Source organism: Pan troglodytes, chromosome X (genome assembly GCF_028858775.2).
Source record: "Pan troglodytes isolate AG18354 chromosome X, NHGRI_mPanTro3-v2.0_pri, whole genome shotgun sequence".
NCBI classification, from domain to species: domain Eukaryota; kingdom Metazoa; phylum Chordata; class Mammalia; order Primates; family Hominidae; genus Pan; species Pan troglodytes.
In genome coordinates this window covers 54,191,657-54,216,930 of record NC_072421.2, presented here as the reverse complement: position 1 = coordinate 54,216,930, position 25,274 = coordinate 54,191,657, and the positions used below count along the sequence as shown (strand labels likewise).

Sequence of the window (25,274 nt, the reverse complement as noted above, 5' to 3'; positions counted from 1 at the left end):
ACCACAAGATGGGCCTTTATTCCCAGTCTCATTTTCATTTGTGATACAGAAAGTAGAGGTGGAAGGATTAAATAATAGATAAATTGCTGGGTTGTCTGTTTAGCTTTAGACAACTTCGGACTTCCCATGAAAAGATCCAGTATGTATTGCTGGGATGAATTTTTTGATTTGGTTGGTTTCATTTATATGCTCTGCAAAGCTTTGTAAATGATAATCAGTAGAAGGAAAATTAAGTAAACCCACAAATTGCTTGCCTGATTGCTTCCTAAGGGTCTCAGAGATAAAGCAACCTAAAGCAGTTTTAGATTGTGATTCAGGAGATAATTTAGGGTGATTAAGGGAATGAATGCTTTGTTTTAATGGTTACTGTGTAATTAGAAAAAAATGATCAGCACATCAGACTCACCATTTCACAGCTATACTTTTTTAGAATGATTATGATTACATAAAATGAGTTGATTTAAAGAAAGCTATTAAGTTGCAGTACGTGGATATGGCAGAAATCATGTTGGTGGCATATGAATAACCAGACTTTGAGAACAGATACCATTTTGTGCTTTGGTTCTCTAGAATACGATAAAGCAATGGCTGCTATGCCTCCTGATTGTTTACTTACCATTAGTCATAGACATTCTGAAAAGTCATTGACTTTTCTAGATGCTCTAGTCGTTGGAAAATAAAATAATAATTACTTCTTAGGCAACAAGTTGTATATTAAAAGCTTTTAAAATATCTCATTTAATCCTCAAGAGCTTGCAAGGTGCATGGTATTCTCCCCATTTTACAGTTGAGTAACTGAAGTAACCAAGAGGTAAAATAATTTTTCTTTGTTCTAAGTACTAGTAAGTGGTGGATAAAAATTATTGTTCTAGGTTTATATTGCTCAAAGTTTACACAATCCCACCATCCTGTTTCCTTCATTTTATACATTCTTGTGTATGATCGTACACTGTTATTGGCTAGACAATATGCATAGAAGACAAACAATCATAAGTAGATTTTTTGAGCACTTAGTTTGTGCCAGCATTGCTAAATGTACAATACTGCCAATACAAGGCAAATGTGTAAGCTAAGTGCCAAGTAAGTGAGTCATACAGTGATGTTATAGGAATTCAAAAGTAGTAATCCCTGTCCTTTCTACAGTTTCAGTCTCTGCCTCTCTGGTTTCTTTCACTTACAGCATGCACAAATAATCTTTGAAAAACAAAAACTTCCCCTTTATTTTCTAATTCCTTCGAGCCATTATCTTTATCTCCTTTCTTCCCTATTCACCATTATTCTTAAAGAAGCAGATTGTATTAATTCCCATTCCCTAGCCTAGTGCTACTTTATATCTGATGTCACCACTCTGAAGCTGCCACATGCATTTCCATTCTTAGCCTTTCTTGGTCCTCTTTAAGATCATTAATATCAAGCCATCCTATTCTTGAACTATCTTCCTTGGATTTCATAATTCAGCTCACTTCTGATTCTCCTTGTAACCCTCTAGTTCTTTCTTCTCTTTTCCTTATTCCTCTTCTGCCTGCTTCTTTAAATGTTGGTGCCCTCAAGGCTTCTGTCTTAGTCATATTCTTCTGCTTTTGTTTCCTGAGCAATCTCATCCATTATTGTGGCTTTAAGTATTAATTAAATTCTGATGATTCCTATTGCTCTGTCTCTACCCTCAACCTCTCTCATGAGCTTTCAACACATCTTTTCAGCTCTCTACTACTTGATGTCTTTTAGGTCACTTAAACTAAAAAATACCCAAAATGGAACTCATTATGTTTCCCCAAAACTTGTTTCACTTCTGGTACTCTCTTTTTCTATGAATGGTGTCTTTCATCAGTTTCAAGCCAGAAGCCGTGGAGTCCTCAATTCTTCACTCTCCTGTCACTTCCCACATTTACTTGGTCATCGGATCCTTTGAGTTCTACGTCAGAAATGTCTCCTGAGTCCAGCTACTTCTGTCTGTTTCCACCCCCATTGCTTTAGTTCAGGCTGCCAAAATTTTTCTTACCTGAACCAGGAAGACAGTGTCAACTTGTTCCTTTATCATAACACTCTCTGGACTCCATCTGCCATATTGCTGCCAGAGACACCATTCTGAAACAGAAGCTGACTCTGTTATATGCCCAAAGGTGTATTTGCCCACCCTACCGAGTCCAAACTTCTCAGCATGGCAGACAGCGCCCTTCACAATCTGATCCCAAACTCTCTCCAGACTTACCTGGTGCTCACCTCTGGCCACCCCTGTTCCAACCATTCTATATTTTCTTAGTTTCCTAGACATACCGTGTCCTCTCTCATAGTATTTTTCTTATGTTTATCTTGACCTTTGCATAGCAAATTCCCCCTTATTCCTGCTCAAAAGTTATCCTATAGAATCTTTCCTAGCCAGCCTCTGTCAGCTGTGGTAGATGAAGCCTTCCCTTTACTACCAGAGTACTCTGTTCTTACCTCTCTCATATTTTTTTCTCTTTCATAGTATTTTCATATCGCATAATTATCTTTTAAATGAGTTCCAAGAGGGCGGAGATTTGCTCTAGGACTTGACATATATAAAATAATGTTTGCCGTGAGAGAGATTGGTTGATTTGCCTTTACTGACTGAATCACTACAGAGGGCTTTACAGGTCAGATGAAGAATTTAGAATCAGTGCTATACAATGTTATATGTTAATTCCATCTAAATAAACTCAGATTGCAAACTGAATTGCCAAACTCCTGTTACTCAGAAGTTTTGTAGCTGCTTAGCAATGCACTTATAGAATATATTCCCCTTTGATGGTAGTAATAATAGCTACCACATGGGCGAGGTACCTCACCAATATTCATTTAATCCTCACAACCACCCAACAGGAGAGATATTAATCTCTATTTTTTCCTCTACTCCTATGACAGATTAAATCTCTCTTTTTTTTTTTTTTGAGACAGAGTCTTGCTCTGTGGCCCAGATTGGAGTACAGTGGCATGATCTTGCCTCACTACAACCTCCACCTCCTGGGTTCAAGCAATTCTCCTGCCTCAGCCTCCCAAGTAGCTGGGACTGCAGGTGCGTGCCACTACACCCAGCTAATTTTTGTATTTTTAGTAGAGACGGGGTTTCACCGTGTTGGCCAGACTGGTTTCGAACTCCTGACCTCAGGTGATCCACCTGCATCAGCCACCCAAAGCGCTGGGATTACAGGCGTGAGCCACCACGCCTGGCCTAAATCTCTACTTTTTATAGCTAAAAAACAAAAAACTAAACAGGCTCAGTGTAGTTACTGGCCCAAGGATACACTGCTAGAACATGGTTGGACCAAGATTTGGACCTAAAGATATTTGACACCAAAATCCTTCATCTTTAACATATCTCAAAACAGTATAATTGCATTTTTATAGTTATATTTTAATAACTTTTTCTAGAACATTTTTTCCTATATTTAGTTTGTGTAGCATAATGGCTGACAACACAGGCCTTGGAGCCAGACTGCCTGGGTTTAGATCCCTATTCTTCTAAGTACTCATTATGTAAGCTTAGGCAAGTTACTTGCTCTGTGCCTCAGTTTAACAATAATACCTACATCACAAATTTTGCTGTGAGTGTTAAATGATTTAAGTAATATGCTTGGAACATCATATGGCATGTAGTAAATGCCATATAAATGCCAGCTACTATTATATTGACTAAAATATCTTGTAGCGGGGCATGGTGGTGCGCACCTGTAGTCCCAGCTACTTGGGAGGCTGAGGCAGGAGGATTGCTTGAGCCTGAGAGGTTGAGGTTGCAGTGAGCTGAGATCGCACCAATGCACTGCAGCCTGGGCGACGGAGTTAAGACCCTGTATATATTTTTTAAAAAATTATAAAATATCTTGTGCACCTAGTAGGTTGGACATTGATCACCTCACTCTCATGCTTTAAGCTTAGCATGGCATGCCATGGCATGCCTTCATGATCTGCCCACCATTATCTAGCCTAATTTTACCCCATTTTTCTTATCAGGACAATGCTTTTCAGTTCAGTTAATATTTTTGAGCACCTGTTCTGTGCCAGACACTGTGCTAAGTACTATGAACAACGGAATTAATTTACTCAGCCAATGTATTGGACTGTGTGCCAGGCAAAGTTCAAGATTGTGAGGATACAGCAGTGAATAAAACAGATTTCTGACCTCATGAAACTTGTATTCTAATGGAGAAAATAACAAACAAGATAAATAGGCAAAATATGTTTTGTGACATAGGAAATGCTGTGGAGAAAATGAAGTAGGGAAGTGAGATAAGGAGTGTTGAAGTCAGGGGTACAAAGCATGGTACCCTACCCTTCCAGGAGCTCATAGTCTAGTAGAGGAGACAAGTAAGAAAATACTTACGGTATAAGTCCCCAGGATCATTTCTCCGGCCCTTGTCATTAGGCCCAGGGACATAACCAGTAGAAGTGGCAGAAACCAGGATTTGCATACCAGAAGCAAAACCCTTGCCCGTTCATCTGTATCACATGAGGAAATTACAAAGGTTATGGCAAAGATGGCAAACTGGCAGCCCGTAGGCCTTATGTGGCCCATGCATGTATTTTTGCATTGGCCCACACATTTTTTTCCTTTTCTTTTTGAAAGAACTTCGTTTATTTTCATTGATCAATAGTGTTCACCAGGATCTGAAATCAAATAATGCACTTGGACTGAATATTAAGGCATCATCTAGTTGAATGAATTGAATGATTATCATTTCCTGCTGTCATTTAACTTGCATTATATGAATACACTTCTTTTTTAACAAGTTCGAATTTGTTGCCAACTTTTAAAAATTGAGAAATGTTGCAAAAAAGTCTCTTTCCAACTACTCCTGAAATATCAGATCCTCTGGCAATACTGGTTGACCCCTTTTGGTGAACCACATGGTCTTCATTTATTGGTCTCTACAGCTCCATGGTGTCTCCCTGCCACAATGATGAAGTGCCACTTGTCATTCATGGTAGACATCTTCTACAGTGGCTCCCAATGAGTCCCACCTCCTGGTATTCACACCCTTTTGTAATCTCCTCCCGTCCCCCCCGTTTGTGGGCTGGACCTAGTGGCTTGCTTCTGATGAGCAGACTACAACAAAAGTGATGGGATGTCACTTCCAAGATTAGGTTATAAAAAACTGTGACTTCCATCTTGTTTGCACTCTCTCTCTCTTTCTCTCTGGCTCTTCTTGCTTGATCACTCTGATGAAGCAAGCTGCCATGTTGTGAGCTGCCCTATGGAGAGGCCCACAGGAAAAGAAACTGAGGGAAGCCTCCAACCAACACTCAGTGAGGAACTGAGGCCCTCAGTCCAACTACAGCCTGCAAGGAACTGAATTGCTGCCAACAGCCACGTACGTGAGTGAGCTTGGAAGCGGATCCTTCCCCAGGCGAGCCTTGAGATGACTGCAGCCCTGGCTGGCACCTTGATTGAAGCCTGTAGGAGACCTTGAGCCAGAGGACCCAGCTAAGCCATGCCTACAGATACTATGAGATAATAAATGTTGTTTTAAGCCACTAAGTTTGGGGGCTACTTTGTTACACAGAAATAGATAACTGAAACACCATTGATTGTTGTGCTTGTTCTTTTTAAATAATATTTTTGATGAATATGAAATATTTCTCATACATCTGTGCAAAGTGAAAAAAATCTTTTTTATGGAAGAAGTTCACGTATTTGAACAGGAGAGCCTATTTCTTTGTGGAATTGATGAATTTTCATATACGTCTAAATAAAATGTGTCTGTTGAAAGACTACAATTTAAGATACCATTTAAAAGTAAACCATTGTAAGAAATATCAGTATACAGCCGGGCGCGGTGGCTCACGCCTGTAATCCCAGCACTTTGGGAGGCCGAGGCGGGCGGATCACCTGAGGTCGGAAGTTCGAGACCAGGCTGACCAACATGGAGAAACCCTGTCTCTACTAAAAATACAAAATTAGCCGGGCGTGGTGGCGCATGCCTGTAATCCCAGCTACTCGAGAGGCTGAGGCAGGAGAATCACTTGAACCTGGGAGGCAGAGGTTGTGGTGAGCCGAGATTGCACCATTGCACTCCAGCCTGGGCAATAAGAGCGAAACTCCGTCTCAAAAAAAAGAAATATCATTATACAAAAATGATGAATGCTGAAATGAACTTAAAAATGTACTTGGAATTTCAACAGGCTATATTTCTAGATACAGATAAAATAAGTGATGCCACAAAAGGCAATTATGTATTAAATGAAAAAACTGCCAGGGGTTGAAAGCCTTTTTTATGCAGTAGTTTTCTAAAAGTGTTTATTGAATACAACAGAAATTATGTTATAAACAAGCATTTGCAAAGGTAGGAAATACTTTTGTTCAGGATGTCAAACATCGATGGCTAAACATTCTTGGGCCAGATTTAGTCAAAAAGTTAAATTATTTTTGGAGATTTACATGGCAGCTGGTTACAACAGATTAAAAACTCCATCCACATAGCTATACATTTAGCTGTATACGTAGCCAGTGGTTCTCAAAGTATGGTCCTAGACCAACAGCATTGTACCATCTGGAAACATGTTGGAAATACACATTCTCAGTCCCCTACCCCATCGGACCTACAGAATCAGAAACTGGCGGGAAAGGTGGGGGAGCTTATGGATCCATTTCAACAAGCCCTCCAGCTGATTCTGATACATGCTAAAGTTCGAGAGCCACTGCACTTAGGTATGATTTATGTGTTAAGAATTTGATGTAACCTGACTCTTGGACTCATCACAGGTACATCTGGAAATACCTGGATTTTGTGTGATGAGAAAAGTCTTGAGATTTTTAATAACAATTGGTCAAAATTAGTAAGTATGGCTACAGATTGTGCTTCTGCAATAGTGTTAAGAACTGTTGGACCCAAGAAACAATTTGAAGCAGAAACACTTTCCAGGCACCTAAACTTAAAGCTATTTCTGCTAAAAGCTTCAAAATGAATCAGTCAGATCAGGAACTAGTAATTAACATTGTGGTTTGCACCACAGTTGAATACTTTGCTTGGTGAATTATTAGGTGCATGTTATGGAAATCTGCCCTATTACATGGAGGTTGATTGGCTTAGTTGAACATGGTACTCAAGATGCTGAAAAAAATGATTTGGCATCCAAAGGGCATTCACCACACCCGCAGAGATTGAAATAAAATATTTGGCTTGTTTGGTTGATTTTACAACTCATCTAGACACTATGAATAAAAACAGCATTGTTCAGAAATACCTTCACAAATGTATGGTTGTACTTGCTTGTTCCTAGCAAAATTATGCCTTTGGGAAACTCATTTGGCAAGAGATAAACTGGCTGACTTTCCTTTGCTGAAATTGGTTTCCAAGAATTGAAAGTGATGGCCTGAATTACATTCCCACAGTTGTGGAGTTGTCTGTTGAATTCCAGAAAAGGTTCCCTGACATATTTGATGAAAATGAACTAATATTGTTCAATTAGCCTTTCTCAGTGTTTAGAGTATGAAAGAAGAGCTACAATGGAGATTCTGAATTACTGTGCCATGGTACTGAAAATGAAGCATGATGTCATTGAAATGCCGAATTCTACAAATACCTCGGAAGTAGTTACCGAAATATAAAAAACACTATGCCAAACTTCTGTGTTTGGAAATGCCTACATTTCTAAACAGCTGTTTTCCATTATGAAATAGGATCAAATTAGTCACTTGAAGTGAAAGCATTCAAGGCTCAATTCTGTACTGCATGTTGTAACAAAAATATAAGACCTAACATTGACCTCTTGGCACATAAATGTGTCAGGCCACCAGTTCCAAGTCAAAGGAGAATAAACAAAAAAAAAGTGTAATGATAAATTTTCTAGTTTTTCACTTATGTCTTTAATGTAAAATGTAAACTCCAGTATTTTGCATGTATAAACACCCACAGCTTAAATAAAAATACATTTGTGTGTGTGTGTTTTTTATTTTTAAACACAGGGTCTTGCTGTGTTGCCCAGGTTGGAGTGCAGTGGTGTGAACATGGCTCACTATAACCTTGAACTCCTGGGCTCAAACCTTCCACCTCAGCCTCCCCAGTAGCTAGGACTACTGGCATGTGCCACCCACACCCAGATAATTTTTAAGGTTTTGTTTTGTTTGTTTGTTTTAGAGACAGGGTCTTGCTAGGTTGCCCAGGCTGATCTCAAACTCCTGGCCTCAAGCAATCCTCCTGCCTCAGCCTCCCAAAGTGCTGGGATTACCCACCATGCCTGGCCAAATATTACATTTTTGGAAGTTAATTTTTCTTTACTCAACCCCTTCATTCATGTTAGCTGCCCATCCCTGTAAGCATTTACAGTCCCTAGTTCAAAGACTCTTAGAAATTTCTTGTGATCATTGTCTTCTCTGCAGTTCCCGTCCTCCTTTCTGAGGTAACCCAGAGGTTCCCTTGGATTCTCGCTCTCTTTCTCCTAAGAATACTTTTCATGATACCTCTGACTTTTCAGTCGTGAAGATTTGCTTTGGGCTAAACAAATGCCTACTCTGGTATCTACTTGTCTCAAATTATTTCTGAGGACCTTCAGACAGTAGTACATACCACAGACTTCATCTCTGCAAAACAGACTTTCATAGCTACTTTTTCAGTCTGTGCCAGCTATTATATTATAAATTGTAAGTCTTAGAATTGGGTAGGAATTAAGTAAATCTCCATTTTACAGATGAAGAAGCTAAGTGACTTGTCCCCACAAACTTTGATCATAGGTTCACTGGATGCCAAAGCTCCTGCTGTATATACTGATAACAAAAGTTAGTATCTAAAGTACAGTTTCCAGCCCATGGTTGACACACAACAGGTTTTTTAAAAATCCAAGTTTTCCCTTTTGTTCTTAAATGTGACAGAAGATTTCATCTGCAGAAATGGGCTGGCTTCTGGCAGCCTAAGAGTAATTAAGAGTACTAAAATTGGGCCGGGCGCGGTAGCTCACGCCTGTAATCCTAGCACTTGGGGAGGCCAAGGCGGATGGATCACCTGAGGTCAGGAGTTCGAGACCAGCCTGGCCAACATGGTGAAACTCTCTACTAGAAATACAAAAATTAGCTGGGCGTGGTGGTGGGCGCCTGTAATCCCAGCTACTTTGGGAGGCTGAGGCAGGAGGATTGCTTGAACCCAGAGGTGGAGGTTGAAGTGAGCCAAGACCACGTCATTGCACTCCAGCCTGGGCAACAAGAGCAAAACTCCATCTCAGAAAAGAGAAAAAAGTACTAAAATTGGGTACTCGCAAATTAAAATTAGTACCTTAATAGTGTGTACTGAACACTGGATCAGTATTCTACTACCTCTAGCTTGACTGCCGTATTTCATGGCAAAGACTACCACGTATGTGCCTGTAGATAATTGAAATTCCTACAGTTGAGAGGGAAGGCCACTTTATCAATGTTTCCTTGAAGTAACTGTGGTTCCTAATTGCTGCTATTCTTTTAATACATTATTCTTTAGCTTTGTGATTATCAGTCTGGTCTCTTAATGGTTGGTTGGTGAACTCCACAATGTAGTGATGCATATTTGCATCAACAGTAGTTTCAGTCTGTAATTATTTAGTAGTTAGAGTTCCAGCTGAAATGTAAATCATCTATATTTCTATTGCTGAACCAGACTTATACATAATCCATCCCGCCCTCGAATCTTCTTATAAGGTGATACTTCCTTACTATCTCTGATTTCTTTTTGCCTTGGTGAGAACAGGTAGTGAAGATAGACCACAGAACTCAGCCCGAGTTAGTCACTAGTTTGGTGTATTTAGCATGGTAGAGGGGCTTGAGGGAATATGGGACAAGCTGGAGGAAGTCAAGTACCGCAGAGGTCAGGAAGCAGTATTGCCTCTAGTTTGAAGTTACTTTAACAAGCATTTATTATACTCTTTTTATGGTCCAGGCAGAGTGCTAACATAATTCTGCCACTAATGGGCTTACAATCTAGTTATTTTTTTTATGCCCTTGTGTTTATTGTATTACTTGTGAGTTGATCTCAGATTACTTTATGCCCACTTTTCCAGTTTCCTTTATTTGAGAAACAATGTACTTAATGGAAAGACCATTTGTTTTTTTAAAGACAGGGTCTCACTCTGTTGCTCAGACTGGTGTGCCACTGATGATGATCTCGGCTCACTGCAGCCTCAACCTCCTGGGCTCAAGCGATCTTCCCACCTTAGCCTCCTGAGTAGCTGGGACCACAGGCATGTACGATCATGCCTGGCTAATTTTTTAAACAATATTTGGTAGAGATGGGATCTCACTGTGTTGCCCAGGCTGGAATCCTCGGCTCAGGCGATCCCCCTGCTTCTCCCTCTGCCTCACAAAGTGCTGGGATTACAGGCATGAGCCACCATGTCCAGCCCTGAAAGAGCATTATTTTAAAGTCAGACCTAATTGGTTCAAATCCAAGTACTGCCATATTGCTAGCTGTGTTATTTGGGGCAAGTTACTTAAGTTTTCCAAGCTTCTGTTTTCTCTGTTTAAATAAAGGAGAGGGAGGGGGATGAATGATCTAATACCCATTTTACAGAGTTAGAAGGATAAATGAAATATGCCTAGCCCAGTGTCTATCTTGAAATGTTAATCACTACAGTTAGTTCCATGAGGTCAAAGACTCTTGGCTCTTGTTACTGCTGTGTCTCCATACCTAGATTGGTGCCTGGCGTATATTAGTGCCTGGTTCAGTACCTATTGGTTGAAAGTTGAAACAGTTCATTGGTTGCCTACTCCGTGTGAGTGGTCTATGTACTGGAGATAACAGCAGTGAACAAAACAGATTTTTAAAATCCTCAGCCTTCTTGAAGCTTACATTCTAGTGAATAATACTTCTGGTGGTTTTTAATATCAAATACTCTTCAAATATTTCTGAAAGAGCCGCAGTATATAATACATAAAATGGTGACTATGAGCTCAGGTTGAAGAGAAAGTTAGGAACACCAGGCCAGGTGCAGTGGCTCATGCCTGTAATCCCAGCACTTTGAGAAGCCAAGGTAAGAAGATTGCTTGTGTCCAGGAGTTTGAGACCAGCCTGGGCAACATAGCAAGACCTGTCTCTACACAAAATCAAAAATTAACCAGGCATGGCGGTGCACACCTGTAGTCCCAGCTATTTGGGAGGCTGCAGTGGCAGGGTTGCTTGAGCTCGGGAGGTTGAGGCTGCAGTGAGCCGTGATCCCACCACTGCATTCCAGCCTTGGTGACAAAATGATACCCTCAAAAAATAAAAATTTTAAAAAGTAGAAACACCAATCCTCTTTAGTTATTTGGTCCGGTCTCCACCTACCAAAATTCTGGTTTGGGGAAGCACAGTTTGCAAGCCACTTCTTTAGACTACCTGTGGTTGGAAATGAGACACGTCTTCTCAGAGAGCTTTTTTCCCCTGAGGTTTTCTTTTTTTTTTTTTTTTTTTTTTTTTTTGAGACGGAGTCTCGCTCTGTCGCCCAGGCTGGAGTGCAGTGGCGCGATCTCAGCTCACTGCAACCTCCACCTCCTGGGTTCAAGCGATCCTCCTGCCTCAGCCTCCTGAGTAGCTGGTACTACAGGCACCTGCCACCACACCCGGCTAATTTTTTTTTTTTTTTAAATAGAGACGGTTTCACCATATTGGCCAGGCTGGTTTCAAACTCCTGACTTTGTGTTCTGCCTGCCTTGGCCTCCCAAAGTGCTGGGATTACAGGCATGAGCCACCACACCCGGCCTCCCCTGAGTTCTATAAACAGGTGTCACTTCCTCTCAAAAACCATCACCCCACTGACTGTTGAGGTGCCTTTACTCTGTGTTCCCATGGTACCCTGTGCTCCATCACTTCTCACAAGTTAAGTGTCTTGCTTTGTGCTGTCTGCATCCTGGCACTTAGTAGGCCCTCAACCCCTATTCACTGAACTGAATGGTGAACCAGCAATTAAAAGCTATAGATAGTCGTTCAGAATCTCAACTCTCGCTTTAAAACTCAAATTTGCTGTTTTTTCTGATCAGTTGTTTGGTTATGTTATAGTTGAATCTCTCCTAAATCATTTTACTCTCCTGGAAAATTGCAAGGTTAACGACTAAACTGGACCGATTTGGGCCAGGCGCTTACAGGTGGTAACAGTGATGATAAATGTGTAAATTGAGCCAGAGTGCTCACTATTCTGACGGTCATTGTTGGCTCTTTGCCCTGTCAGGATTGAATGCAGATTGTATTTTGCTAGGAATAAATTGCCATGTTGTGTGATCTGACTAGATAAGTGTTTTTTAAACTTGCTTCATCATGAAATCATCTGGGGTTCTTGTTAAAAAACAGATTTCCAGCCTGACCCTAGACCTACTGAATGAGACTCTTCAGGGGTGGGGCTTAGAACAGCGATTACTTCCAAGGAATGAGAGTAAAAGGACTGTTTTCATTCTACACACTGCCATATTGTTTGCTTTTTTTTTTCCCTGAATATGTTCTGCTTTTATTCAGCTGCAATTTTATCTTTTGATTAACTTATAATTCATGGTACAAAAATTCAAAAGATACAAAAGGATATATGATAAAAAATATTCCACCCCTTTCCCAGTCACTAGGTTCTCCTCCCTGGAGGGGACCAATATTATCAGTTCGTTGTGTATTCTTTCAGAGATACTATGGATATAAAAGCAAATAAATATACATTTTATATATATGTGCACATTTTACATATATACATATTCTACACAAAAAATACCTTTTAAAAACAGCATACTATGCATAATGTTCTGTACCTTGCACTTACCATTTACCATATCTTGGTGATTTTTCTATGTGTATAGATAGAGTTTTGTCATTACTTTTTATGGTTTTACACTATTCCATTGTACGTATACATTATGATTTACTTAACTCGTCCCTTATTGATGGGCAATTAATTAGGTTGTTTCCAGTCTTCACCTATTACAAATAATGCTCCAGTAAATATTTTGTGTTTGCAAAGGAGTTGCTCACACTTAGGCACTTTCATTGTTGTTCCAAGTGCTTTACATATCTAAAAGATAAATCCCTGAAAGGAGAATTGCTGGGGCAAAGGGTATGCACATTTGTAATTTTGAAAGGTCTTGCCAAATCGCTCTCCCTAGAGATTCTACCATTATACCTCTACCAGGAATGTTTGCAAGTGCCTGTTTCCTTCACCAATACATTATTTGCTAATCTTATACATGAAACATCATGTTTCAGTATTATTTTAATTTTTATTTCTCTTATCACCAGTGAGTTTGATCATCTTTTTATATGCTTAAAATCTGTTTGTTTCCTTTTTTGTGAAATGTTCTCTTACATTGTTAGGTTTTTTCCCTTCTCTATTAAGGAAATTAGTCCTCTGCACTGTAAGTTGCAAATTTTTTTGCGATTGTCATTTGTCTTTTGAGCTTACTTACATTGGTTTTTCCCAAGCAGAAATGTTTGATTTTTTTTTTTCTTATTCATCAGTCATTTATACATTCATACTGTGGAAATGTTTGATTTTCATATAGTCAAGAGTATTGACCATTTTCTGGGGGTGTTACTGGATTTCTTCATAAACTATCCCCACTCTGAGATTATACAAAATTTCCCTCATGGTGTATTTTATTATTTTTTTATTTTTATTATTATTATTTTTTTGAGATGTAGTCTTGCTCTGTCGCCCAGGCTGGAGTGCAGTGGCGCGGTCTTGGCTCACTACAACCGCTACCTCCTGAGATCAAGCAAATCTCCTGCCTTAGCCCCCCGAGTAGCTGGGATTACAGGCACCAGTCATGATACCTGGCTAAATTTTGTATTTTTAGTAGAGACGGGGTTTCACCATGTTGGCCAGGCTGGTCTTGAACTCCTGACTTCAAGTGATCTGCCCGCCTTGGTCTCCCAAAGTGCCGGGATTACAGGCATGAGCCACCGTGCCTGGCCTATGATTTTCATGGTTATCCTAGTTAAAGTGTGAAGTATGGATCCATGTTTTTCTCCTGAAATGACTCTTCAGTTATCCCAACACCATTTGTTAAATAATCTATATTACTTTTCTAATCTAAAAACTGGATTTTTTAAACAAATAAATGGCATATAAATAAAGGGAAGGGGAACTGCTATACATTAAGGTCCTTAGAAGCCATATCAATGAAATACAGCATGTGGATTCTGTTTGAATCCTGATTTGAACAAAGCAACCATCGAAAGACATTTTCGGGACAATCATAGAAAGTAGAATAGGCACTAGATATTATGATATTAAGAAATTGTTAATTTTGTTGGGTGTAATAATGGTAGTGTTTGTTACTGTAACTGTGAGAGTTAAATAATGAAGTATTTATGGGTGAAGTGATTTGATGTCTGGAATTTGCTTTAAGATATGCCAGGAATGGTCAATAGCTTATGAAAAGATATTCAACATCACTAATCCTCCAAGAAATGCAAATCAAAACCACAATGAGATATTACCTCACACTCATTAGGATGGCTACTGTTAAAAAAAACACAAAAAAAATAAGTGTTGACAAGGATGTGGATAAATTGGAACCCTTATGCACTGTTGGTGGGATTGTAAAATGCTGCAGCTGCTGTGGAAAACAGTATGGAGGTTCCTTAAAGTATTAAAAATAAAACTACCATATAATTCAGCAATTCCACGTCTGAGTATATATCTAAAACAATTGAAAGCAGGATCTCTAAGAGATATTTGCACACCCATGTTCATAGCAGTACTATTCACAGTAGCCAAGAGTTGGAAGCAACCCAAATGTCTGTTGATGGATGAATGGATAAACAAAATGTATAGCATACAATGGAATATTATTCAGCCTTAAAAAGGAAAGAAATCCTGTCACTTGCTACAATATGGATGAACACTTGAGGACATTATGCTAAGTGAAATAAGCCAGTCACAAAAGGACAAATTCCATATGATTCCGCTTATATGAGGTACCTAAAGTAGTCAAATTCATAGAGACAGAAAATAGAATTGTGGTTACCAAGAGCTAGGAGGAGGGAGAAAAGGGAGCTGTTATTTAATGGATATAGAATTTCAGATTTGCAAGATGAAAAAATTCTGGAGATACGTTGTATAACAGTGTGAATATCCATAACACAGCTGAACTGTACACTTAAAAATAGTCAAGATGGTAAATTTTATGTGGTTTTCAATCACAACAAAAAATATTAAAATACCATAAAAAGGCCAGGCACGGTGGCTCACGCCTCTAATCCCAGCACTTTGGGAGGCTGAGGCAGGTGGATCACCTGAGGCCAGGAGTTCGAGACCAGCCTGACCAACATGGTGAAACCCTGTCTCTACTAAAAATACAAAAATTAGCCGGACCTGGTGGCATGTGCCTATAATCCAGCTACTAGGGGGGCTAAGGCAGGAGGATCGCTTAAACCTGGGAGGCGAAGGTTGCGGTGAGCCGAGATCATGCCACTGCACTCCAGCCTGGGCAACAGAGCGAGACTCTGTCTCAAAAAAAAAAATAAATATATATATATATATATGTATATATACACACATACACACACACACACACACACACACACAACATAAAAAGGAGGGGGGCAAGGTAGATGAAACGAATGACTTAACATTGATAACAATTGAAAGTGGGTAATGCTTTCATGGGGGTTCATTACCTTTGTATATTTAAAATTTTCCATAATAAAAAGTTATTAAAGTTCTTAAAGCCTTAGGGGAGCTTGGGATTTGTAAACAGAGCTGAATTGGAATCCTAGCTCCAATTTTTAAAAATCGAGGTATAACTCATATACCATAAAATTCAACATTTTAAAGTATACAATTTAATGGTCTTTAGTATATTCATAGCATTGTGCAGCTATCACCACTAATTCCAGAAGATTTTTATAACCTCAAAGGGTAAACCAATACGTACTAGTCTTATTCCCCATCCCCACAATCCCTGGCAAGTACTAATTTATTTTTCCATCTCTTTGGATTTGCCTATTCTGGGCATCTCATATGAAAGAAGTCATACAATATATGGCTTTTTGTGTCTGGCTTGTTTCACATTAGCATTCTGTTTTCAAAGTTCATTGATGTTGTAGCATAAATCCGCACTTCATTCCTTTTTATTGCCAAATAATATTTCCTTTTATGGATATACCACATTTTGTTCATTCATCAGTTGATAGACATTTGGGTTATTTCCACTTTTGGGCTATTATGAGTAAGCCTGCTGTGAACTTTCATGTACAAGTTTTTGTGTGAACATAGATTTTCAGTTCTCTTGGGTATATACTTAGGAGTGGAATCATTGGATCATATGAGATAACTATGTTTAACCATTTCAGGACCTCTGAGACCACTTTCCAAAGTGACTGCACCATTTTTCATTCCCACTAGCAATTTACGAGGATTCCAATTTCTCTGCATCCTTGCCAACACTCATTATTTTCCATTTTTTGATTATAGCCATCCTAGTGGGTGCTAACTGGTGTCTCATTTTGGTTTTGATGGGCATTTCTATAATGACTAATAATGTTGAGCAGCTTGTCATGTGCTTATTGGCTAGCTTCACTTTTTAGCTATGTGACTTTGGTCAAGTTCTCTAACCCCTGACCCTCATTGATCGTTTGTCTTTAAAATGAAGATAATAATGCCTCCTGATGTTATTGCAAGGTTAGTGGATGTGAGGGGGGGTTTGGAACAGTGCCTGGTACATAGTAGGTACTTAATTGATACCTAATACTACTTTGCTACTCGAGCTTGGATAGCTTGCAATCTAGTGACTTCACTACATCTGCTGTAGAAGTTAAACGCTGAGATGATAGTGCCCTCTCATTTGCCAGAGCTGTTTTTGTTTTTAACAATCTCACTAGGCCTTTCTTTACTATTCTGTACCAATCAACTCCTGTTCTCTGTCCTTTCTAGTTGGAAGGACATGGTTAGAACCATGGAGATAAAAGAGTAAGATAGAACCTGTGACCTTAAAACTTGAAGATGATGGTATTGTCAAATTAGTTCTGTGACTGTGTCATCTGTCTCTGTGCTATAAGAGTGAAGAGGAGGGGAATTATCAAGGAATTTGTCCAAGAGGTGGCAGGCCTATGGAAAGTATTCAGAACATTGGGAAAGAGAGGCAGTAAGGCATTCTAGGCAGGGAAACCAAGTGAGCAAAGACAGGGAAGGAGGAGTAATCTTGGAAATGGGTAGTTAGGAAATTAGCCTGTTAGGAGAGGGGTATTGCGGAATTGTGAGAGGAATTCATGAGATTCTTACTCTATTGTTTTTCATTACCTACTCCAGAATATTTAGTGAAAGAAGTCCTATACCTGGAATCATGAGACTTTTGTTCTAATCTTGGTTCGGCTGCAATTAGCTAGGTCAGGTCATTTATCCCCTCTAGGCCTCAGTTGCCTATGTGATAAAATGAATAATTGGATTAGTTCAGTGATTCTTAATTGGAGGTGTGCATGAGAACCTACTGGAAACTGTTTTGAAATGTAGGTGTTTGGATCACACTCAAGACATTGTTCCAGGCTGGGTACAGTGGCTCACGCCTGTAATCCCAGCACTTTGGGAGGCCAAGGCCGGTGGATCACCTGGGGTCAGGAGTTTGAGACTAGCCTGGCCAACATGGTGAAACCCCGTCTCTACTAAAAATACAAAAATTAGCCAGGTGTGGTGGCATGCGCCCGTAGCCCTGGCTACTCAGGAGGCTGAGGCAGGAGAATTGCTTGAACCTGGGACATGGAGGTTGCACTGAACGGAGATCAGGCCACTGCACTCCAGTCTGGGTGACAGAGTAAGACTCTGTTTCCAAAAAACAAAACAAGAAATAAGTTATTCCAGCAGATCTGAGGTGAAGCTCAGGTTTGTATATTTTGAAAAAGATCTCCAGGTGGTTGTGATATACATTCCTAGTGTTTTAAGAGCTACCAAATTGATTAAAAATCACTAGTCCTTGGCTTTCTGGAGTTGAAATCACTTGAATGGTGGCATAATCAGCTTCAGACCAGCTAAAGATTAGGTGTTGTAGTGGAGAGGGTCTTTGGTGACACCTAGAGACTTTGATGTCAATGTGACCCAGGTTGCTGTTTCCCAGCTCGATAGCTCTGAGTATGGCATCTTACTTTTCTGAGCCTCAGTTCCCTCATCTGTAAAATGGGGCTTCTAATACCTGCATGGTGAGGTTGTGATGAAGAGAGAGAAAATATCACACTTAGTAACTATCCCTGGTACAAGGTAAATGGATGCTCAACCAATGACTTGTATGAGTGGTGTGCTGGAAGAAACTATTACCAGGGGACAGCATAAAACTTTACTCCTACCCTGACACATCTGGAGTTACTCATATCTCTAAGGCATAAATATGTTACAATACTTTTTGGCTCCTTTGCCTGGATATCAAATAAATATCGACCTTGCTTCACTGTCTGCTTACTGGTGTCTCTCCCCTTGTGTGTGACATGACTAGCAACTGTAACTAGACTCCTTTTCCATAATCTAGCAAAAGTTTAATGCATTGAAACTCCTGTTAAACTCCAGAAAACTACCATTCCAACTTAAATGACAGATAGTTGAGTTGAAAAAAACTATCAAGGTCCACAGGCTCTAGAGCCAAAATCTGGGCTTTGCTCCTTCTAGCCATATGACCTTGGGGCTAACAATGTGTAAAATGGGGATAGTAATAATAGGTATGCCCTCCCAAGGTTGTTGTGAGTATTAAATGAGTTAATGCACATAGTACATATTCAGTATCTGTTAGCCATTATTATTACTATTACGTACCAGGTCTTATGTGGGAGCCAGGAATACAGAGGTAAATTCTCTCTATGGTCAAGGAACTTAATTTGGTGGAGCCGGTATACAGATAATTTCAGTATACTTCAAGTACAGCAATAGAGGCATGTACAGGAAGAGTACTTAACAGTTTACCTCTATTACATAAAAAATAGTGATCTCCAGGAAGAAGCGTGGTACAACAGAAAGTGTGCATTCCGGAGTCAGATCAGCCTGGATTTGAATCCTGTCTACCACACTCACCCATTATGCAACTTTGGGGGCAGCCAATCTCTCGTAGCCTTAGTTTCCCCATTTCTAAAATGGGGTGTAGTTTCTGACTTCTCACTGTTGGAAGTGCAACTGTTTGGGTGCCCTGCGATGTACAGTGCTACTAAGAAAAAAAGCAAAGACTTTTTGAAAACAGTTAGATAAACTTAGATTTCTGTGTCTATTTCTACGTCTAAGTTTTTCATCCATATGTACCTACCTAAGGTTAATGATGAGATAATATATATAAAATATGTACAGCACATAGATACTGAGCAATAAATAATAGCTTTATTATCTAACAGAAGTCTCTGATGTTATTGTTTGACGTAAAAAGTAATATATACCTCGTTAATTTCAGTATTCTAATTTTGAAGAGCCTCAGGGCAAGTTTCATGAAAGGAGTGAAAAAAAAACCAGGGGAATAAACACAAACGCTGTCTGTGTTTACAGTAATAATCAAGTTGTAGAGTGGGAGAGCATTTTTGTTTTGTTTTTTAAGAGTATTCTGTTCTGGTTGGGCACAGTGGCTCACACCTGTAATCCTAGCACTTTGGGAGGCCAAGGCGGGAGGATCACTTAAGCTCAGGAATTCGAGACCAGCCTGGGTAACATAGTGAGATCTCATCTCTGTATTTAAAAAAAAAAAAAAAAAAAAGTAAAAAATGTTAAAAGAATGTTCTGTTCTCTCACGTACAATTTCAAATTTCACCAAACTATAAAATTTAGTTGCTAAACCTCCTGACCTTCTAACAATACAAATCAGGTTCTGTGGCATGACACGTTCTCTTCTTCCCTTCTAGGTCTTTCAGAGCCTTGAAGACCACCATTTGGAAGTGGTGGCGTTTTTCAGGGAAAATGGCTTCCATGGCCTTCTTGCCCATGACTCCGAGTATGCTCTCTACAATATTCCCTCTTACTACAGTTCCCATGCTCTGAAACTGAGCTGGAATGGGAAGAACCTCACTACCAACCAGTTCCTGATGCAAGAAGTAGCCAAGCAGCTGGGCCTGAAGAGGATGAATTTCCCCATATTTGCTGCACTGCTAGGTAGGTCATCCAAAGAAAAGACTGCAGTGATTGGTAGTTTCCTCTTCTGGTGTTAAGAGATGAGGACTAGAGTGATTTAGCCTGTCGTCATTAGATTTGTCTTCTTAAAGTCTTCACGCTAAACACTGCTGGGGAGAACTCAGCATGGTTTTTGGGCTTCTTGGTAGAGCACACTAAAACTCAGCATGTTTGTTTTGTGGGTTGCTACAGGTTATTCCAGAACATTATTTAGATTCCTGTAAGCCGCCTTCTTTTGCTACATTTTATAACTCTTTTATGCAGAGTATTCTCAAGCCAAATGTTTTATTAGGCCGAGACAACTTTGGTTCCCCACACAGAGCATTAACATTTCTTCCCCAGTGTCTCAATTTAGATCGGAAAGACAAATTGTTCATTATGTTTTTCTCTTTGTTTCTTTTGTGCTAATATTTTTTATGAAAATTTCCAAATATACAGCAAAATTGAAAAAGGGCTTTGCAGTAAAAACCCTATATCCACCACCTGTATTCTGCCATTAACATTTTACTCTAATTGCCTTATATATCTATCCATTCCTTTACCCATCCATCAATCTGTCTCTTATTTTATTTTATTTATTTTTGAGACAGAGTCTCGCTGTGTCGCCCAGGCTGGAGTGCAGTGGCACGATCTCGACTCACTGCAATCTCCGCCTCCCGGGTTCAAGCGATTCTCCTGCCTCAGCTTCCTGAATAGCTGGGACTATAGGCACCCGCCACCATGCCCAGCTAATTTTTACATTTTTAGTAGAGACAGGGTTTCACGACGTTGGTCAGGCTGGTCTTGAACTCCTGACCTCAAGCAATCCACCCGCCTCGGCCTCCCAAAGTGCTGGGATTACAGGCGTGAGACACCGTGCCTGGCCCAATATATCTCTTAAAGATGTGTTTCAAAGTAAATTGCAGAGAGTTGATTATGTTTTGAATTGGTTTTTCAAGTACTTAGCGCATGAAGGTTAGTATTCTGTCTCAGGCATGGCCTTTGCTCTATAATTCCAAAGGACATGAGTTTGGATAATATAGTGGAGTCAGCACAAGTTTTGGAATTAGGCCATTGGCAAATCACTGAAGTGACATCTCCCTGGTTTCAGTTTTCTCATCTGTGAAATGCGGATAATAATACCTCATGATGTTATTGGTAAAGTGAAATGAAATAAAGTGTACAAAATGCCCAGCACTCATTAGGCAGTTAGTAATTGGTGGCTGCTATTATAAAAGGCAACATGACTTAGGGGATAAGTAATAGCATGGGCTTTGGAGTTACATTCCTAGCTTTTTATCTTGGTGTGTGTACCTATTGGCCAGACCACATTGGGCCAAGTCACCAAACATGTCTGAACCTCAGTTTCTTTATCTGTAAATGTAAATGATAATACTACCATCCATAGGCATTATAAAGATGATACATAAAATGCACATGAAACATATTAAGTGATCAACACAGAACTACTGTAAGTATTACATTAAGAATATAGACCTATGTGAATTATTTGATCATTTTCTCTCCCAGGACCCCTTTCATGGCCTGGAGGTTCTAAGAAAACATTTGTACAGGCAATGAATGACAAATGTACTTTATAGGTAACCACATCCTCCCAGATGAGGACCTGGCTGCTTTTCACTGGAGCCTCTTGGGACCAGAACATCCTCTTGCATCACTTAAGGTAATGTTTCCTATTTCTTGCCTATACAGATTAGGGGATATGAGGTTTTGATTGGAGTTTTGATGGAATAATTATCTTACATTAGATTTAAAATATTTCACATACATACAAAAGAAAAAAATATTAGTTATGGCCAGGTGCGGTGGCTCACACCTGTAATCCCAGCACTTTGGGAGGCCGAGGTGGGCAGATCACCTGAGGTTAAGAATGCAAGACCAGCCTGGCCAACATGGTGAAACCTCGTTTCTACTAAAAATACAAAAATTAGCTGAGCGTAGTGGCAGGTGCCTATAACCCCAGCTACTCAGGAGGCTAAGACAGGAGAATCGCTTGAACCTGGGAGGCAGAGATTGCAGTGAGCCAAGATCGTGCCACTGCACTCCAGCCTGGGCAACAAAACGAGACTCCATCTAAAAAAAAAGACAAAAAAGAAAAACTTGGTTATGATCAATACCCTTAATATCTCAAGAATTCATACAAGTCTATAAAGAAATATACCGATAACCCAATAATGAAATAATGAACAAAGGACAGAAGCAGAAAATTCACAAGAGAGAAAATACAATGACTAGATGTTCAACCTCACTATTGATCAGACATGTAAATTAAATGATCAGTGTGATTTTTCTTTTTTTTTTTTTTTTGAGACAGAGTCTCACTCTGTCGTCCAGGTTGGAATGCAGTGGCACGATCTCAGCCAGCTCACTGCAACCTCCACCTCCTGGGTTCAAGCAATTCTCGTGCCTCAGCCACCCAAGTAGCTGGGATTACAGGCCTGGCTCATTTTTTTTTTTCTTTTTTTTTTTTTTTTTGAGGCAAAGTCTTACTCCGTCACCCAGGCTGGAGTTCAGTGTTGCAATCTCAGCTCACTGCAACCTCCACCTCCCAGGTTCAGGCAATTCTCCTGTCTCAGCCTCCCGAGTAGCTGAGATTACAGGCATGTACCACCATGCCCAGCTAATTTTTGTATTTTTAATAGAGACAGGGTTTCACTGTGTTGGCGAGGCTGGTCTCGAACTCTTGATCTCAAGTGATCTTCCCACCTCAGCCTCCCAAAGTGCTGGGATTACAGGAATGAGTTACCACACTCGGCCACTGTGAATTTTTTTTTTTAACTTAACAGTTGAACAAATATTGAAAAATTAGTTTACCCACTGTTATCAAGACTGTTGCAGCCAGGGCACGGTGGCTCATGCCTGTAATCAAAAATTAGCCAGGTGTGGTGGCACGTGCCTGTATTCCCAGCCACTCAGGAGGCTGAGGCAGGAGAATCGCTTGAACCCAGGAGGCAGAGGTTACAGTGAGCCGAGATCGCACCACTGCACTCTAGCCTGGGTGACAGAGTGAGACTCTTGACTCAAAAAAAAAAAAAAAAAAAAAAGACTGTTGTGAGACTGATACCCGCATACACTTCTGGTGGTAGTATAAGTTGGTGATTGTATTCTATTTCCCTCGTTCTTTCATTCTCCTAGATGACTGTTTCATACCTTCTCTGTCCTCAAGCCTCTAATACTTTCTCCTCATTTGCTCACTCTCAGTTCATGACCTCACTTCCTGTTTTACTGAGAAAATGGAAGCAATGGGAAGAAAACTTCGATGAGTTCTTACCCCCTCTTCACCTCACCTATATGAAGGTGTTATCCCCTCTGTGGCCACATATTCTGCCTGCCTCCTATTAATTGTGCATGACCTGTCCATGTTCCTATCTAAGGCCAATCCCTCTACTTATACTAGGTCCCATCTCTATTTATTTAAAAAAAATTTTTTTAAGAGACAGGGTCTTGCTATGCTGCCCAGGCTGGAGTGCAGTGGCACAATCATAGCTCAAGTGATCAATCCTCCTGCCTAAACCTCCTGAGTAGCTGGGACTATCAGGCACAGCTCCCATCTCCTTTGGCCAACTTAAGAGCATCAGTTCAGCAATTCTCCCCCTTTCTCTCCTGCATCATCAATTTTCCTCTTTTCATTGGCTCTTTCCAGATTGTGTAAGCATGCATCTATGAAGTTTAAAAATACAACTTTATTTTTTTTAAAAAAAGCCTCTGACCTCACTCTCCCCACCCAAGCTACTGCTCTATATTTCTTCTTATAGAAAACTCCTCTAAGGACTTGGCTACACATGAGTTGCTTACTATTCCCTTCCCCTGTTTGCTTTTCAATTGATTTGCTGAAATTGCTCTCAACAGGGTCACCAATATAACTTCTCAGTTAATAAACCCAGTGGCTAGCTGTCAGTTTTCATTTTACTTGACCAGTCAGCAGCATTTGACACAGATGCTCACCCATTCTTCCATAGAACACTTTTTTCACTTGGCCTTAAGGACACTATTCTCTTCTTATTTCCTTCCTACCTCGCTGACTGCCGCTTCCCAGTCTCTGTTGCTGCTTCCTTGTCTTTTCCACTTGTTAAAGGTGGAATAGCCCAGAGTTCCATCCTGGTTCCTTTCTCTTTTCTTTTCTGATTTGTTTTATTTGTTTGTTTGTTTGTTTTTGAGACACGGTCTCATTCTGTTGCCCAGGCTAGAGTGCAGTGGGGCGATCATGGCTCACTACAGCCTCGAACTCCGGACTCAATTGGTCCTCCTGCAGCAGCCTCTTAAGTAGCTGGGACTACAGGCACATGCCATCACGGCTGGCTAATTTTTTTTGTATTTTTTGTAGAGATGTGATCTCACCATGTTGCCCAGGCTGGTCTTAAACTCCTGTGCTCAAGCGATCTTCCCACCTCAGCCTCCCAAAGTGTTGGGATTATAGCCGTGAGCCACCATGCCCGGCCCCTTCTCTTTTCTGTCTCCACATACGATTGATCTCATATAGTCTTAATGACTTTAAATACCATCTGTCCGTTGATGACTCCTAAGTTTTATGTCTTCAGCTCTGACCTCTCCCTTGAACTCCAGATTTTAATATCTAACTGCCAATTCAATATTTTCATTTACATATCCAATAGGTATCTCAAAGTTATATGTTCAAGTGGAAATTCCTGATCTTCTCCCTAAACGTGTTTCTCCCACAGCCTTCCTCATTTTTGTTGAAGGCAACTTCATCCTTCCATTTTCTTTCTTCCCTTTTTTTTTTTTTTTTTTTTTTTTTGAGATGGAGTCTCGCTGTGTTGCCCATGCTGGAGTGCAGTGGCACAGTCTCAGCTCACTGCAGTCTCCACCTCCTGGATTCAAGTGATTCTTCTGCTTCAGCCTCCTGAGTAGCTGGGACTACAGGTGTGTGCCACCACATCCAACTAATTTTTGTATTTTTAGTATAGACAGGGTTTCACCGTGTTGGCCAGGCTGGTCTCAAACTCCTGAGCTCAAGTGATCCGCCCACCTTGGCCTCCCAAAGTGCTGGATTACAGGTGTGAGCCACTGCACTCAGCCCATCCTTCCATTTTCTCAGGCTAAAATCCTTGGGGGTCATCTTGACTTCCCCCCCCCATACCCCACATCTCATTTGTCAGCAAATACCATCAGCTCTCCCTTCAAAAATATACCTACTTCTTAACATTTGCACTGCTGCTACCCTGGCCAAGCCACCATTATTTCTTGCCTGGATTATTATAATAGCTTGCTAACTATTGGTCTTCTACTTACACTCTTCCCCTTACCTCCATTTTATTCTC

At 40.2% G+C, this 25,274-nt stretch overlaps 1 protein-coding gene across 4 annotated transcripts in view; it reads left to right on the top strand.

Annotated features, from left to right (window-relative positions):
* Positions 1-25,274, top strand: part of FAM120C (family with sequence similarity 120 member C) — a 109,174-nt gene that overhangs the window by 4,229 nt on the left and 79,671 nt on the right. For 3 of the 4 annotated variants that reach the window (XM_016943768.4, XM_016943772.4, XM_016943770.4), the window contains exons 2-3: positions 19,731-19,977; positions 21,576-21,658. In XM_016943768.4, the coding sequence (XP_016799257.2) occupies positions 19,731-19,977; positions 21,576-21,658 (330 nt within the window). Of the gene's footprint in view, positions 1-5,184; positions 7,792-19,730; positions 19,978-21,575; positions 21,659-25,274 lie in introns of those variants that run through there. The other variant, XM_016943771.4, reaches the window with a different exon arrangement.